The sequence below is a fragment of the Camelina sativa genome, chromosome 3, assembly GCF_030686135.1.
Source record: "Camelina sativa cultivar CO46 ecotype springtype chromosome 3, ASM3068613v1".
NCBI lineage: Eukaryota > Viridiplantae > Streptophyta > Magnoliopsida > Brassicales > Brassicaceae > Camelina > Camelina sativa.
In genome coordinates, this window is record NC_141882.1 from 1,828,465 (window position 1) to 1,841,911 (window position 13,447).

The 13,447-nt window shown below is 33.9% G+C and overlaps 1 protein-coding gene and 1 pseudogene across 5 annotated transcripts; one reads left to right on the forward strand and one right to left on the reverse strand.

Annotated features, from left to right (window-relative positions):
- The first annotated feature begins 3,978 nt into the window (after positions 1-3,978).
- On the forward strand, positions 3,979-5,456 carry LOC104762964 (mitogen-activated protein kinase kinase kinase 18 pseudogene; annotated as a pseudogene). The gene has a single exon (XR_015588255.1). The product of XR_015588255.1 is annotated as a mitogen-activated protein kinase kinase kinase 18 pseudogene (transcript).
- A 508-nt stretch (positions 5,457-5,964) lies between these two features.
- LOC104762973 (DNA repair protein RAD16-like) lies at positions 5,965-12,853 on the reverse strand. 4 transcript variants are annotated; one of them, XM_087497693.1, is made up of 18 exons: positions 12,207-12,705; positions 11,857-12,045; positions 10,823-10,870; positions 10,381-10,473; positions 9,258-10,216; positions 8,844-8,966; positions 8,686-8,759; positions 8,503-8,566; positions 8,260-8,406; positions 7,979-8,064; positions 7,809-7,878; positions 7,583-7,705; positions 7,181-7,411; positions 6,943-7,047; positions 6,706-6,858; positions 6,529-6,617; positions 6,364-6,444; positions 5,965-6,275 (listed from the first exon to the last, which is right to left on the reverse strand). In XM_087497693.1, the coding sequence occupies exons 3-18, from the start codon at positions 10,854-10,856 to the stop codon at positions 6,203-6,205; spliced, it is 2,505 nt and encodes an 834-aa protein (XP_087353819.1). In that variant the 5' UTR covers positions 10,857-10,870; positions 11,857-12,045; positions 12,207-12,705; the 3' UTR covers positions 5,965-6,202. The 4 variants fall into 4 exon arrangements, with proteins under 4 accessions (XP_087353819.1, XP_010484708.2, XP_087353812.1 ...); XM_010486406.3 differs by having other exon boundaries at positions 6,700-6,858; positions 12,207-12,547; XM_087497686.1 differs by having other exon boundaries at positions 10,823-12,045; positions 12,207-12,853.
- Between the last annotated feature and the right edge of the window lie 594 nt (positions 12,854-13,447).

The following is a 13,447-nucleotide window of genomic DNA, read 5'->3' on the forward strand; positions in this document are numbered from 1 at the left end:
GTTAACCCAAAAAACGAGTTGGATTATCACTATTAATTGATTTTGTTCTCCTTAATTAAGAGCAATTTATATACTAGCTGCTATTGGAGAGGTGATTTCTAAATCTATATGGAATTTTAAATTCTAAAAATCAAAACACATGGATTTTGAAATAACATATTTTATCCTTGGATTTGAATCTTTCTATATTACACTTTCAAATTATTTCAAATCCATTTAAAACATAATGTAGATTTTGAAATCCAATAACAAATCATTAAATGAATAACATGAGATTTTAACAAGTATTTGTAAATTATAGAACCAATAACACATAATTTTGATAATTATTTTAAAATCAATGATTGAATAACACATGATTTTTATTTAGATTTCCAAATCCATTAAAATCATAGAACTATAAACCCTCTTAAAATCAATTGAGTTATAAACGTGATTAACATAAACTAGTACTATATTATTATCATCATCTTCTTCTCGATCATTTAAAAGAAAGAAATAAAAATATATAAGTTACTTATGTCATACTCTTTGATTTTTAATCTAAAGTTCTATTTTGAAGCAACAAAAACGCTCTATTTAGCATTTACCATGCGTAACAGACTTCGTCTTTAACTTATGGTTATATTAAGATTTAAATTTAGCACAAAGTTAAATTATCTATATTATTATTTTCACAGCATTTTTCAGAAGAAGGCTTGAAGTTGGGCAATATTTACATCATATGCCATTGCAATTAAAACATTTAATACAAAAAAAAAAATAAATTAAAAAAATCGATGAAGGAAATATATATTTCCCTAAATATCTGAACAACATCAATTTCTATTTTCCTTTTTAATTACAAGTTTTAAAATGTTTTAATGAAAAAAAAAACTATAATATCTTACCTTATTCAATTTTGATTTTCCATTATACATGTTTTCCATTATACATAAATTGTTTAATGTTTTCTATGTTAAAATGAATAGAGCAATTGATATCAAAAATGGGTAGAAAAAAATATAAAAATAAACTAATAATGTATGATTTTATTATACTATATATATATATATATTGTTTTAACCTCCACAAAATGATATATGTTTTTTGACTAAAGAACATGTGTCATTTATAGAGTTATGATGTCAAATACAAATATATATATATATATATATATATATATATATATATATATTCTGTTGCACAATTTAAATAGTGAATACATCAAATTTAGTCATATGAGTAATATCAATAATATTACCTGTGTAAATATCAATAACAATACTAAAAAAAGCAACAATAATTTATGAAAAATGTTATTTATCCACGGATCCAAACCTAAACTAAAAATAATCATAAGAATGTGATGAGATTTAGGTTAATATTAGTACACTTATATATTTTTGCGGGTTGGTTTAAAAACACAAACAAAATATTTTAAAACTTAATTTTACATGAAGGGAGTTAAAAATCAACACTAACCCGCTCCATCATACTCAGATATTTAAAACTAACTATTTTTTTTAATAACTATTTTTTTTTATTATCCACGGGTCCAAACCTAGACTAATAATAAGTATGTGATGAGAATTAGGTTAATATTAAAACACTTATATATTTTTGCGGGTTGGTCTAAAAACACAAACAAAATATTTTAAAACTTAAATTTATATGAAAGAAGTTAAAAACCAACACTAACCCGCTTAATCATACTCATAGACAAAACTAACTAATTTCAAATTGGTGAATAAGAAAATTTAAATAATTTTATACTAACTACAAAGTATTATACATATTAACAGATGTTTACTTACATAACAACTAATTTTGATTGATTAAATTCCAAAATAAAAGAATTTTGATTAATTAAATTTCAAGTGAAAATAATAATTTTTAAATAGATAAAGAAAATAAAATTACAAATATCTCAATATTATTGTAAAAGAATTTAAAACATATATTTGATCTAACATAATGTTTTTTTAGTAAATTATATAAAATATACAAAAATACATAAACCCGCGGTGTACCGCGGGTTAAAATCTAGTCTATAATTAAATCTAAAGCATAATGAAATGAAATTCAAATACAAATACCTATAACCAGATACTTACATATAGGAACGGTCTGAATTATAGTTTGCTGAATCCAAAATTTGCTCATTTTTTGAGGAAAAATAGGTAAACTACAGTGAACAAAAATTAACTAAGTTACCATGCTGGTCTACAACCCGAGCTTGATAGTTACAAATGATATATACTTTAAAAGTAGCTATCATAGTGTTTGTGATGAAACTTTTGTTCTTATTACTTATATATATGCAAAAAAATTGAATTGAGTAGGTTGTTGCTTGAAGTAGGCGTTCGTCATTATACGAATCTTTTGCACTTCTCTTTATTTTCATGCCACGTGTTAATCCTACCACTCAACTTGATAACATATAGGAGAAAGCTTATTAAACAACGTCACAACTTTTTTTTTTTTTTAAGTTGCTAAGATAGTTATTTGGTTTTCAATATTGATGTTTATATGTAAAAATATCTCCAGAGAAACTCAGAAAGTATAATTCAAAACAAAATTATTTGTCTTATCATATTGGTGAAATTATAAATTGATTTCATTGAATAATTGTATACATATATCTGTGTCATTGAAATATTGTTATTAATTTGAATTTTGATTTATAAAATCCAATTACCAAGTATATACTACACTCCCTGTTTTTAAAAATTATTGTAAGTTAGTAACTTCAAGCTTGCATAATCATCTAAGAATATGTATAGAATCGTCATAATTGTTACAGGTCTTAATTGGTTATTCATCATGGGCACTTTCTTGCAAAAGTACGTACGCAATTTAGAAAAAAAAAAAAAAAAAAAATTGGCAATGTACACAATAAATGCTTAGCACACCTTTTCGTCATCTGTTTCTTTTGTTACATTCATAATAACAGTAGTACAATAAATATCTAAGTTTGAAAAAAAACTTATGTAGATTAAAAACACGTGAATGTGCAAGTTATTTTGCATGTGGTTAATAATAATAAAGCGTACATGTGCGTATGAGCTGTGAATGTGCGTATTGCAGTGGACAGCCGTAAATGTCTGACCAAAATCGTTTCTCTTATCTTTTTACGTACCCAACACTGCCTTAGGTAACTCATCTTGTCGCTTCTTTCATACAAACTACAAAGGTTTTTAAAAAATCTTACAGATCGACCCATGGTTCTACACTTCTATGTACAATTTAATTTTTTAATATGCTACAAGATATAGCCATGAATACTATATAGACCTAATCAGATTTGAAAACGATGGTGGTTAAACCCACCGCTCTTTACAGTCATACATCTTCTATAATTTCCAAACGCAATCAAAAAAGGTGTCTATATTATAATTGTCAACATTATGTAAAATATTCGAAATGTGAAGAAAATAAATATGATCAATGAAATCTACCAAATTTATGATACCAAAGAAAGAATCTACCAAATTTCCGTACTGCTCCTTTACATATATTTTATTTGTTTTTGTATTTTACCTAACTCTCTTGCGAACCTAAAACAAAAGGAAAAAAAGGGAGAAAGATTTGAGCACTTGTCGACACTTCGTAGAATCTAACCTCTGTCGACACGTGGCTCGAGCCTCGAGGCATATACGGAACTCTGGTGGTCGGATCAGAAACAAATACTTGTTTTGACTACCTGAAAATTCGACACGTCACCAACTTCTAGACTCAAAAAAAAAGAGTACAAAGGCCAATAAGACTCTAACGAAGTGTCACGTCACTTCCTATCGAACCTTTCTTTAGATACGTTCACTGCCCACGTCACTCCTCTTTCTTTGCTCACGTTTCTTCTTCTTTTTTCTTTCTTCTTCTCTCTACACATATATACTTTTGTTGGTAATCACATCGAAGATTCGAAATTGGATCACATTTGGTAATCAACTTTTACTTCTTCTTAAGAGACTCCACGTGTATGGACGATTACATATACACAATTATTTTATTTAAAATTAATTTCGCTTTGGTAGATAAACTCGATGTTACCAAAAGTATACACTATCTAATTAGTAATTACCAAACCAAAAACAACAATCTTAAAACCCTTATATATATACTTTCTTTGTAATAACCGAGTGAAAGCTAACACATACAAAAAAAAAAAAAAACACACACACCATTCTTTTTTTTTTGTTTATTATACTCTCATCATTCTCCTAATGAATTGGACTAGAGGTAAAATTATAGGCCGTGGCTCAACAGCCACCGTCTCAGCCGCCACCTTGCAAGAATCCGGCGAAACAATCGCCGTGAAATCCGCCGACTTCCACCGGTCGGAGTTCTTGCAAAGAGAAGCCAAAATTCTCTCTTCTTTGAATTCTCCACACGTCATCGGATACAGAGGATACCAAATTACAAAAGAGTCGTTCAACAACTACAACGGAGAAGCTACGACTTATAATCTCCTCATGGAGTACGCACCGTACGGGAGTTTGGCTGACGTGGCTTCCAAGAACGGCGGCTCCATCGACGAGACTCGCGTCGTGAAGTACACGCGCCAGATACTTCTTGGATTGGAGTATGTTCACAACTCCATGGGAATTGCGCATTGCGACATTAAGGGAAGCAACGTGTTGGTCGGAGAGAACGGAGAAGCCAAGATCGCTGATTTCGGGTGTGCGAAACGTATTGAACCGGAAATAACCGAACCGGTTAGAGGAACTCCGGCGTTTATGGCTCCGGAAGTGGCCCGTGGAGAGAGGCAAGGGAAAGAGAGTGATATTTGGGCGGTGGGGTGTACGGTGATAGAGATGGTTACCGGGTCTACGCCGTGGAGTGGAGCGGATTCGAACGACCCGGTTTCGGTTCTTTACAGGGTCGGGTATTTAGGTGAGTCACCTGAGCTGCCTTGCTCGCTTACGGAACAAGCAAAGGATTTTTTAGGAAAGTGTTTGAAAAAAGATGCGAAGGAGAGATGGACAGCGAGTCAACTGTTAAACCATCCGTTCTTGATAACTAAACCGGATAATGAACCGGAATTGGTAACCGGTTTGGTTACGAACTCACCGACAAGTGTGACGGATCAGATGTTCTGGAGGTCAGTGGAAGAGGACCGTCCAAGCTGGTGGGAATGTCACGAGGATGAGAGAATTGGAGTGCTAAGCTGGACGGGTCAGTTTGTGGTGGAGTCCACATGGGACACGGACGGTGCGGATTGGATCACGGTCCGAACGGAATAATGATTGATTAGTCGGTTCACATGAGGGAAGGAGCGTTGGTTGTTCCCATTCCATTCAATTAGTGAAAATTTTGTTTTTAGTCTCCAAGTGAATGTTGATAAGTATTAGAAAGTGTGGAGTTTTAGATAATTTTTTATGTACATTTGTTAATTCATCATTTTTTTTATTCCCCGGAATCCAAATTTTGTTATTTTCATTATGTTATAATACAAGTCATGATTTCATACAAAACAACAGCTTGGGCTATTTAGATGAAGACATCAAAAAAACCAATCACAATTGTCCTAAATAAGTGGGTTATGCAAGTACTTGCACGAGTTATGTTGCCAAAGTATGATTGAACACAACTGTATGAGGGTTGGAAGTAGTGTAGTTAGGTGGAAGGAGTGAGAACTATGATAATACAAATACCAAGGAAGTATTTTTGTGGAGACAGAGTAATGATTTTAACTTGTGGGGAAAGTTGAAATGAAGGAAACAAAAAGATGCCCAATTGGTTTGTTGGTTGGTTAGTTGGTCATTTTTAGGGTTTAGGCAAACTGAAAAGATTCCGTTCGAATCTTTGTTAAGGATTCGCATTTTTCATTTTTTTTTGGGTAATTTGGTAAGCTTCTGTTAGGCCATTTTGATGATTCATTCATTATGCCTTTGCTTCCACACAAATCTCTAATTATCATATGATTTAATAGTTGAAAAGGTTGAAACCTAACTTGTTAATTGTTACTACTTAAACCCTCAATTGGTTTTTTAATTCATCTTACTTAATATAATATCCACAAGAATCATCCAGATACACTTTCTTACAAGGGAGTATCAAGTCATAGATGTGTCGTCATCATCATCAAAAAACTATCTCTCAATGTAAGAAGTTTAAAAACGGGGTTAAGGTACACATACCATACTAATACGGTAATACTACACCCAGACCAGATCTTTATGATCGATTATACAAAACCGTCTTAATCTATTATCTTAAGTTATGTTGTAAACAGAAACCTCATATCTGCCTCTGTCAGCTTCCCTATGGCCTCCTGAGAGCCACCAACCGTCCTGTAATGAACAAAAATGTGTTCATAATAACCTTAGATAAATAGTTAAGGTTCCGGAAAAGAAAAAAGCTGAGAATCTTTTAACTAACCCTTCAAACACAAGTTCCTTCTTCTTCTGAAGTCTTAAAATCCTTTCCTCCACTGTGTTCTCTATTATGAACCTCACAATCCTGTCATTCAAAAAATCACACATGTATCCAAAGATTGTTCTTGCACACCAACAAACAGAGATTGAAGGAGAATTAAAGTGTAACCTTATTGGCTTGTACTGTCCGATCCTATGAATTCTGTCTTGTGCTTGCCTCTCAACAGCTGGGTTCCACCACGGGTCCATCATAAAAACCTAACAGAATTTTTCCACAAACAACCAAAGTGAGAACATGTTTGCATACACATATATTGCTCTCCAGAGTTGCTAACTATACCCTTACATGAGAAGCAACAGTTAAATTAAGGGCAACCCCTCCCGCTTTCAAGCTCATTAAGAAAACTCTGCAATCTGGGTCGTCTTTGAATTTGTTGATAGCAGTATCTCTAGCTGCCATGGTCATGCTTCCCACCAGTTGAACACAACTAACTCCACACTGTGTTGTAAACAAACGTCATTTTCTGCATGATTCAAAACAATGTTAAAAAGTAGTGGCCTAGTGACCTGCTCCTAAGATTACCTTCCCAAGGGTATAATTTATAAGGTCCAAAAATGATGTGAATTGGCTGAAAACTATTGCTTTGGCAGACCCGTCTCTTTCAACCATGAATCTGATTTCCTCTCTCTGCATACAAATAATCAAACATCATAACAATTCACAAATGGTTAAAAAAACGCTCAAAACTCCAAAGAAACTTAGAAGGATACTGTTCGGGAAAGAGACAGAACAGAAGCTGTAGATACTTGAGAGCACATACCAAAGCCTCAATCTTTGTACTTGTTTGAAAATCATTGAGCTTTATCCGATTTAAAATGCTTGAGGCTCTAAATCCTTTAAGTGTTGTCTTGCTTGCCTGAGGCTCTGTGTCAGCTTTGGTGGTCCAATCCACAGTCAGTAGTTTCGAGCATGTTGGGCAGGTGACTTTTCCCAGGGACGTAGAAAAACCAATCAAACAAGCTTTACAGAACACATGTGCACAAGACGTAACCTTCAAAGTAAAAGAAACAAAGAAGGATATCAAACAAAAAAGTCCAACAATAGTAGTAATCTGATGATTCTTGAACGAAGTGTAAAATGAAAGCAGCTGTTTCCAGACAGGTACTGAGAAACCAGAGTCGATATATTATGAAATAGCAATAGATCGACTTGGAGCGCTTACAACATAGTCCTCGGCCGGGTCGTGGCAGAGACCGCATTCTTGCTCAGTTTTGTTCTCATCAAGCAAGTTAGCGTTAGCACCACTAGAATTGGAATACACCACTAGATATGGATGATCAACAGCCTGAAAAAAAATTGAAGACAAAATACATCACAAACCTACATATCTATAAAATACTATTGCATTGGCTGTTTAGTTGAACCAAAAGACTGTAAATGCCATTCACCTGTCTCAGACGAGTGAGAAGATCAAATATATGTGCATAATTATTCATCAATGTACCAGCCTGAATATATCTGCAAACAAAAATGTACATGGCATGGTCAATAATAAAGTTCTGTTATACAAACCAAGGAGCAGAAACCAGTAGAAGCCCATTGAATATAAGTAACTTACGTATTAAATTCCGCCTGGCTGTCTTTGTATAGAGATTCATAGTAATCAGCCTCCTTTACATCTAGTGAATCCCGCCTCAAAGAAATCTACAAGAAGTCAAGTTTAAAAGTGGAGCTAAAGCTTTGTTTAGTGATTCTTAAGAATCAGAATCATTTACATCTAGTGCATCACACCTGAAAGAATTCTATAATAAGCCAAATTTATATGTAGAGATAAATAAAGCTTGCACGCAACTATATAAAGCTTCGTTTACACCAAACAAGGGAGAGAAAGGAACATACGATTCGAGGAGGAAGAGCAAGATCAGCTGCCCGACCCAATTTAGTACGTCTTAAAAGAATGTCTTTCAGGACTTTGTGTTTAAGCAATATCATGGCTCGCTTTCCCATTCCAAAGCTTCCATGTAAAGTTACTGGTTTGGCCACATACTAGCAAGAATATAGAGAAAAAAACAGAAGGACAAGATATATAATGATGATCCTGCTTTAAAAAATAGGTAATAAAACGTGACACATCAAACTTACCTTGTTCCACCAACAGAAATGTCGAACTGTATTATGAGGACAGCTAGGACAACTTTGATGTGCCCTGTAATCACCACCAAAGGCAGATGACAAAGAAAATTGAATAGCATATACTGTTATTAACTATAAAACAGAACTAGGAGAAAAGAGAAAATAATTAGAGGTTGAGAGTGAAAACATTACATGTAATCAAGAATTCTACAGTCACAATCCTTGCAAAAGTAATATGAGTATGGGAGTATTTGCAAGAAGCGAATCTGGGACAAACAAAATAGTCACATGAACCAAGTTAATTATAATCTTCAAGTGCTACAAGCAAACTTTAGGAAAGATTGACTAACCAGGGAGTAAAGCTCTCCAACACGATTCTGAAGAGGGGTACCGCTCAGAGCCCATCTGTAGGTAGCCTCCAAAGCAAAAACAGCTCTTGCTGTGTTGCTACGTCTTTCTTTAATGTAATGAGCCTGGTGTGACAAAATGTAGATTAAAATTAATCAAGGTCAGATCCATAATTCCACCCACTAAAGGCCAAAAAGATAATATAATCATGTCGAGCAGACAGGCTTATAAATATTTTTTGGCAAACTTAGGTTTCTGAAGATGAGTTCACAGTGAGCTCTCCTGCTGTGGTTTCCTATCCCACAACAGGCATGAAAAGCACCGTACCCTTACATGCCTGAATTTTAATGCAAAGTGTGCCAAAAAATTAGGCAACAAAAGGTTAACACCAACAAACAGCGGGTCTTGGAACTGACCTCATCTAAAATGATCCTATTCCACTTGATAGAGTGCAAAAGAGACTTCTCTCTGTCATCTGAACCTAAGTCATCTTCTTCTACTGGTTGTTTGGACTTCTTTTTAGATTTCTTCAGATTTTTATCTTTTACTGCATCAGCCTCCTTTCCTTGCTTTGAATATGAAGCTGTAGACTTCTTACTTTTCTGCTTAGATTGTTTGGCCGTTCTGACAGCCAAAGGTCCACAAAAATACCGCAGGTGGATCGAAAGCTTCTTCGGATAAAATAACTTGCTGCAATATGCACACTGCACCCTGGGCGGCATCATATGTCTCCTATATTCACTTTCAACTGTGGAATATGTTGTCAGAACAAAGTCGTAGTTCATGAATTCTTTAATATTCTTCTCTCTCTTCGCCCCATAGTATACAAGAACCTTGGTGCTTCCTGGGGATGTAAACCGAACAATCTCATTTAACCACTGGGAAACAGCAACGAGAGGACAAAGTACAAGGGTGCACCCCACTGCTTCCCCAAATTGTGCCCTGTCAACTTCTCGTCTGGAAAGAACAAGAGATATGGCTTGTATTGTTTTTCCCATTCCCATCTCATCCGCGAGAATGCCTCCTCTAACTGATAGTTCCTGTTTTGATGCCCAAGCCAAAAATTCTTTTTGGTACCTTAATAGCGGCATAATCAAATCTGAAGGGGCCTCAGCAGTTTCAGCAATCACAGCATTCTGCTGATCCAAATTAACATCCTCTGTCATATGTTCATCAATCCATCTCTTCTGATCCTTTTCCCATATCTCCCACAGTAACACATCTTTCTCTCTGCTCGGACCAGGTTTTTTCCTTTTAGTGCTTGCTCTTCGTAAATTAACATTTGCCAAAGGTACAGGGGCAAGAACAGGTACAGGAACTGGTAAATCATCATTAGCACCGACTTCTTCTTCATCCTCCTCCACATCCTCGTCACCTATGTTCAAATACCAATGTAAATTATGACTATATAACAGAAACTTTTCAACCAATAACACTTAATATAACAGAAACTTTTCAATCTGTAACACTTGAAAAGCAGAGAACATTAACGAAGATGCATAAACTTAAACTCCGTTTAGCAAAGCAACGGAACGGTACCTTGAAATTCAGGGTCGACTAAATCGTCATCTGAAGGTATAGTAAAAGGTTCTTCATCAGAGTTGAAGCCAACTTCTTTCTCGAGATCCACAACTAGTTCAAAAGAGAGAAAAGATTAACAATTTATCACCGGACAGTGTCTAGGCCTTTAAAAGTTTCAATTTTTACTAAAAAGTCCCAGTCTTTTTTTTTTTTTAATTGCATGTTGTGTTAAGCAAAAAAATTTAATCTTTTTCACAATAACGAAATTGCTTAACACATCAAGCAAGAAAAACACGAACTTTAATCAATTTCACGGAGATCATCAAGCACAATACCGATAAAATTCAACTAATTGAAGTACAGATCGAGCCGAAACACAGACACTAGTTCACTAATACACTGGGAACGAGTTTAAGGATCAAACCCAAAGATCAATAGAGCGAAATCAGAAAAAGGGTACCTTCAATCGCCTTATTGCGGGGTCGTAGCTCCATCTCTCTCTCTCTCTCTGCCCAGAATTCGCAAAGTCGAGGAAAGAGGAAGATGAAAAGAAAAAAAAGTGAAATTAGGTTTCTATCTTTCCATTTTATATTAAGAGAAGAGAGAGAGAGAGAGAGTAGTTTAGTGGTCGATAACGGCGGGAAACACAACATCATTCACACGTGTTCACTTCCTACCGGTTCGATTAGTAAATTGTGATGTCATAATTTAAAAATAAAATCTTCTAACTAAAAACATTATTATTATTTATATAGAAGGTATTAATTAAATTGATCCAATTAAAAAGTCTTAAATCGACAAAAGACCGTACACAATTTTTTGATTTTGCTTTGTAAAAGCACAAGCCCACGTTGATCATTACTCGAAACTCCAAAGAGACTCTTCTTCTCTCTTCAAGTGATAATTTTTTTTTATACATATGTGTGTTAAAAACGTTGGAACTTGGAAGTGACCATGAGATGTGATTTCATGTGTGTTATTAATTAGGTCTTAATTTAAGGATTAGGTCTCAACATTGGAAATAGACACTATCGGTAAACGTTGGCGTTTAATTAGAGACGCTAGCTAGCAAAAGCATGATTAATCGTCTTAATGTTACCACATCGTGGATTCTTAATTGAATTAGTAGTAGATCTTAGAATTTCTACAGGTACATACATATGCACATCTACAAAATATATACAGATGTAATGATGTGTATAATGAACAGAATCCGGATTGAACACATCCAAATTACATACACAAACCGGAACAATATTTAGTTTTAATATTTTTCTTTCTTTGGTATGTGGAATACATATGGAGTTGTTAATCGAGTATCATCAGTGAATACTATAGAGAGATGTTATATAGAATTGAGCCTGAGTCGTTTATATAATCGACAAAAAAAACTGAGTTTAATTTGATGAAAAGTTAAAACATAGAGTATGTAATAACAGTATTAAACAAAGAGATTGAAGTTGTGAAAAGGGGAACCGGTGATCTTTTACTTGCCTCAAACAATGAGCGTCTCCCATCTTTTTCTTCGAAGCAATCGAAAGAAAAGAAATACCGATTGGATCAAACTCGAAACCAATCCTGATATATAAACTACTCCATATCATTGATTATTTTCCCATCAATCATCTCGGAACATAAAATCAGTTGATCGATATATGTTTCCTTCTTCTTCGACCTTTGATCCTGAAGATGTAGTCAACAAACATGTATTATTCCCAAGCACACACGCACATGTATATATATATACACATATATATATATATATATATGTACGGAGCGTGGAGTATATATACGAACAATATCTGCTGAGTATGATAAAGATTAGACGAAACAAAGAGACGTACGATCGAGGATGAAGTGATGATCATGAGTAGCCTGAGAAGTCATAAGGATCATTGCTCTCTTTCTCTCTCTCTCGGCCCAACCCATATGCATAATGCATATAGTCTTGTGCATATATATGGTGCGATACGACTCTTATAACTATAAACATATGTTTCACCAACTTCTTCCTTTTCAATTATAAGAAAGTAGATGAAAAGCTAAAGATGACTAGTTTATTTGGTTCCTTTCATATTATATACGTTATAGGAGTCTTTATATAATATAATATATTGCTTTTAAGCATGCTTACGTTTGAAAATTCATGGAGAATGCATATTAAAAAAAAAAAAAAAAAAAAAAACATAGAGACTGAAATTTACAGGTTCACTGAACCTGGTCCCTTTTTCGTTTACGGATTGGAAAAACCAACCAAGTGTAGATTTCAAATTGATCATCTTTTACCAGGATTTGAAAGACACTAGTCGTCTCCTTTGACCACAAAAAAAAAAAAAAAAAAAAGACACTCGTCTCTTGAAAAATATGATCAAACACTGATGATGGCTTCACTATTCGTGCGGCTAGAGATAAATCTGATTAATACAATAGTAAAATGAAAATAATATACTCATATAACAAGAAATCATTGGAAATGACAACCTAGCCAAAAGGCACAAATGATTTTCGTCATAAGCCTAAATACTAAATACAATCATGTTGCATAAGTAAAAAGATTAAGAAAACATGATGGCCACGTTGTTTTGTTCATGACACACTACGTTAGGTGTTTTATTCTATATCTATTGTTTTCTTCTTTATATATATTGTTGGCTAGCTAGTCAAAAACAGTACTACTAATTTATTTTATTACAGAATAATTGTCATATGTCGGCAAAAGAAAGAATAATTGGCGTATGAACATCCACTAGAATGTTACGCTTTCAATTAATGGTAAACAATCACTTAGCTTGACCCCAAAAAACCTTTTTTGAGTCAAGTAGAGAAAATGTGTCCTAACTATTGGATTTGATCATTTGTCTCACGTAAACCCTAAAATGTGCTCTCCAGCTAGTTTCTCCACTCTCTCTGGTACAAGAATTCATCATTTTTTTTTTAATGAAAAAAGAATTCATCATTTTCTTTTCTCCCCATTTTAATAGATCGCGATATATATTTTTTTAATTTAATATTAAATTATATTCAAAAAAAGATAAATTTTGTTACATTGTTAATGCAAAACTGTTAATGCAGAGCTGTTTCAATA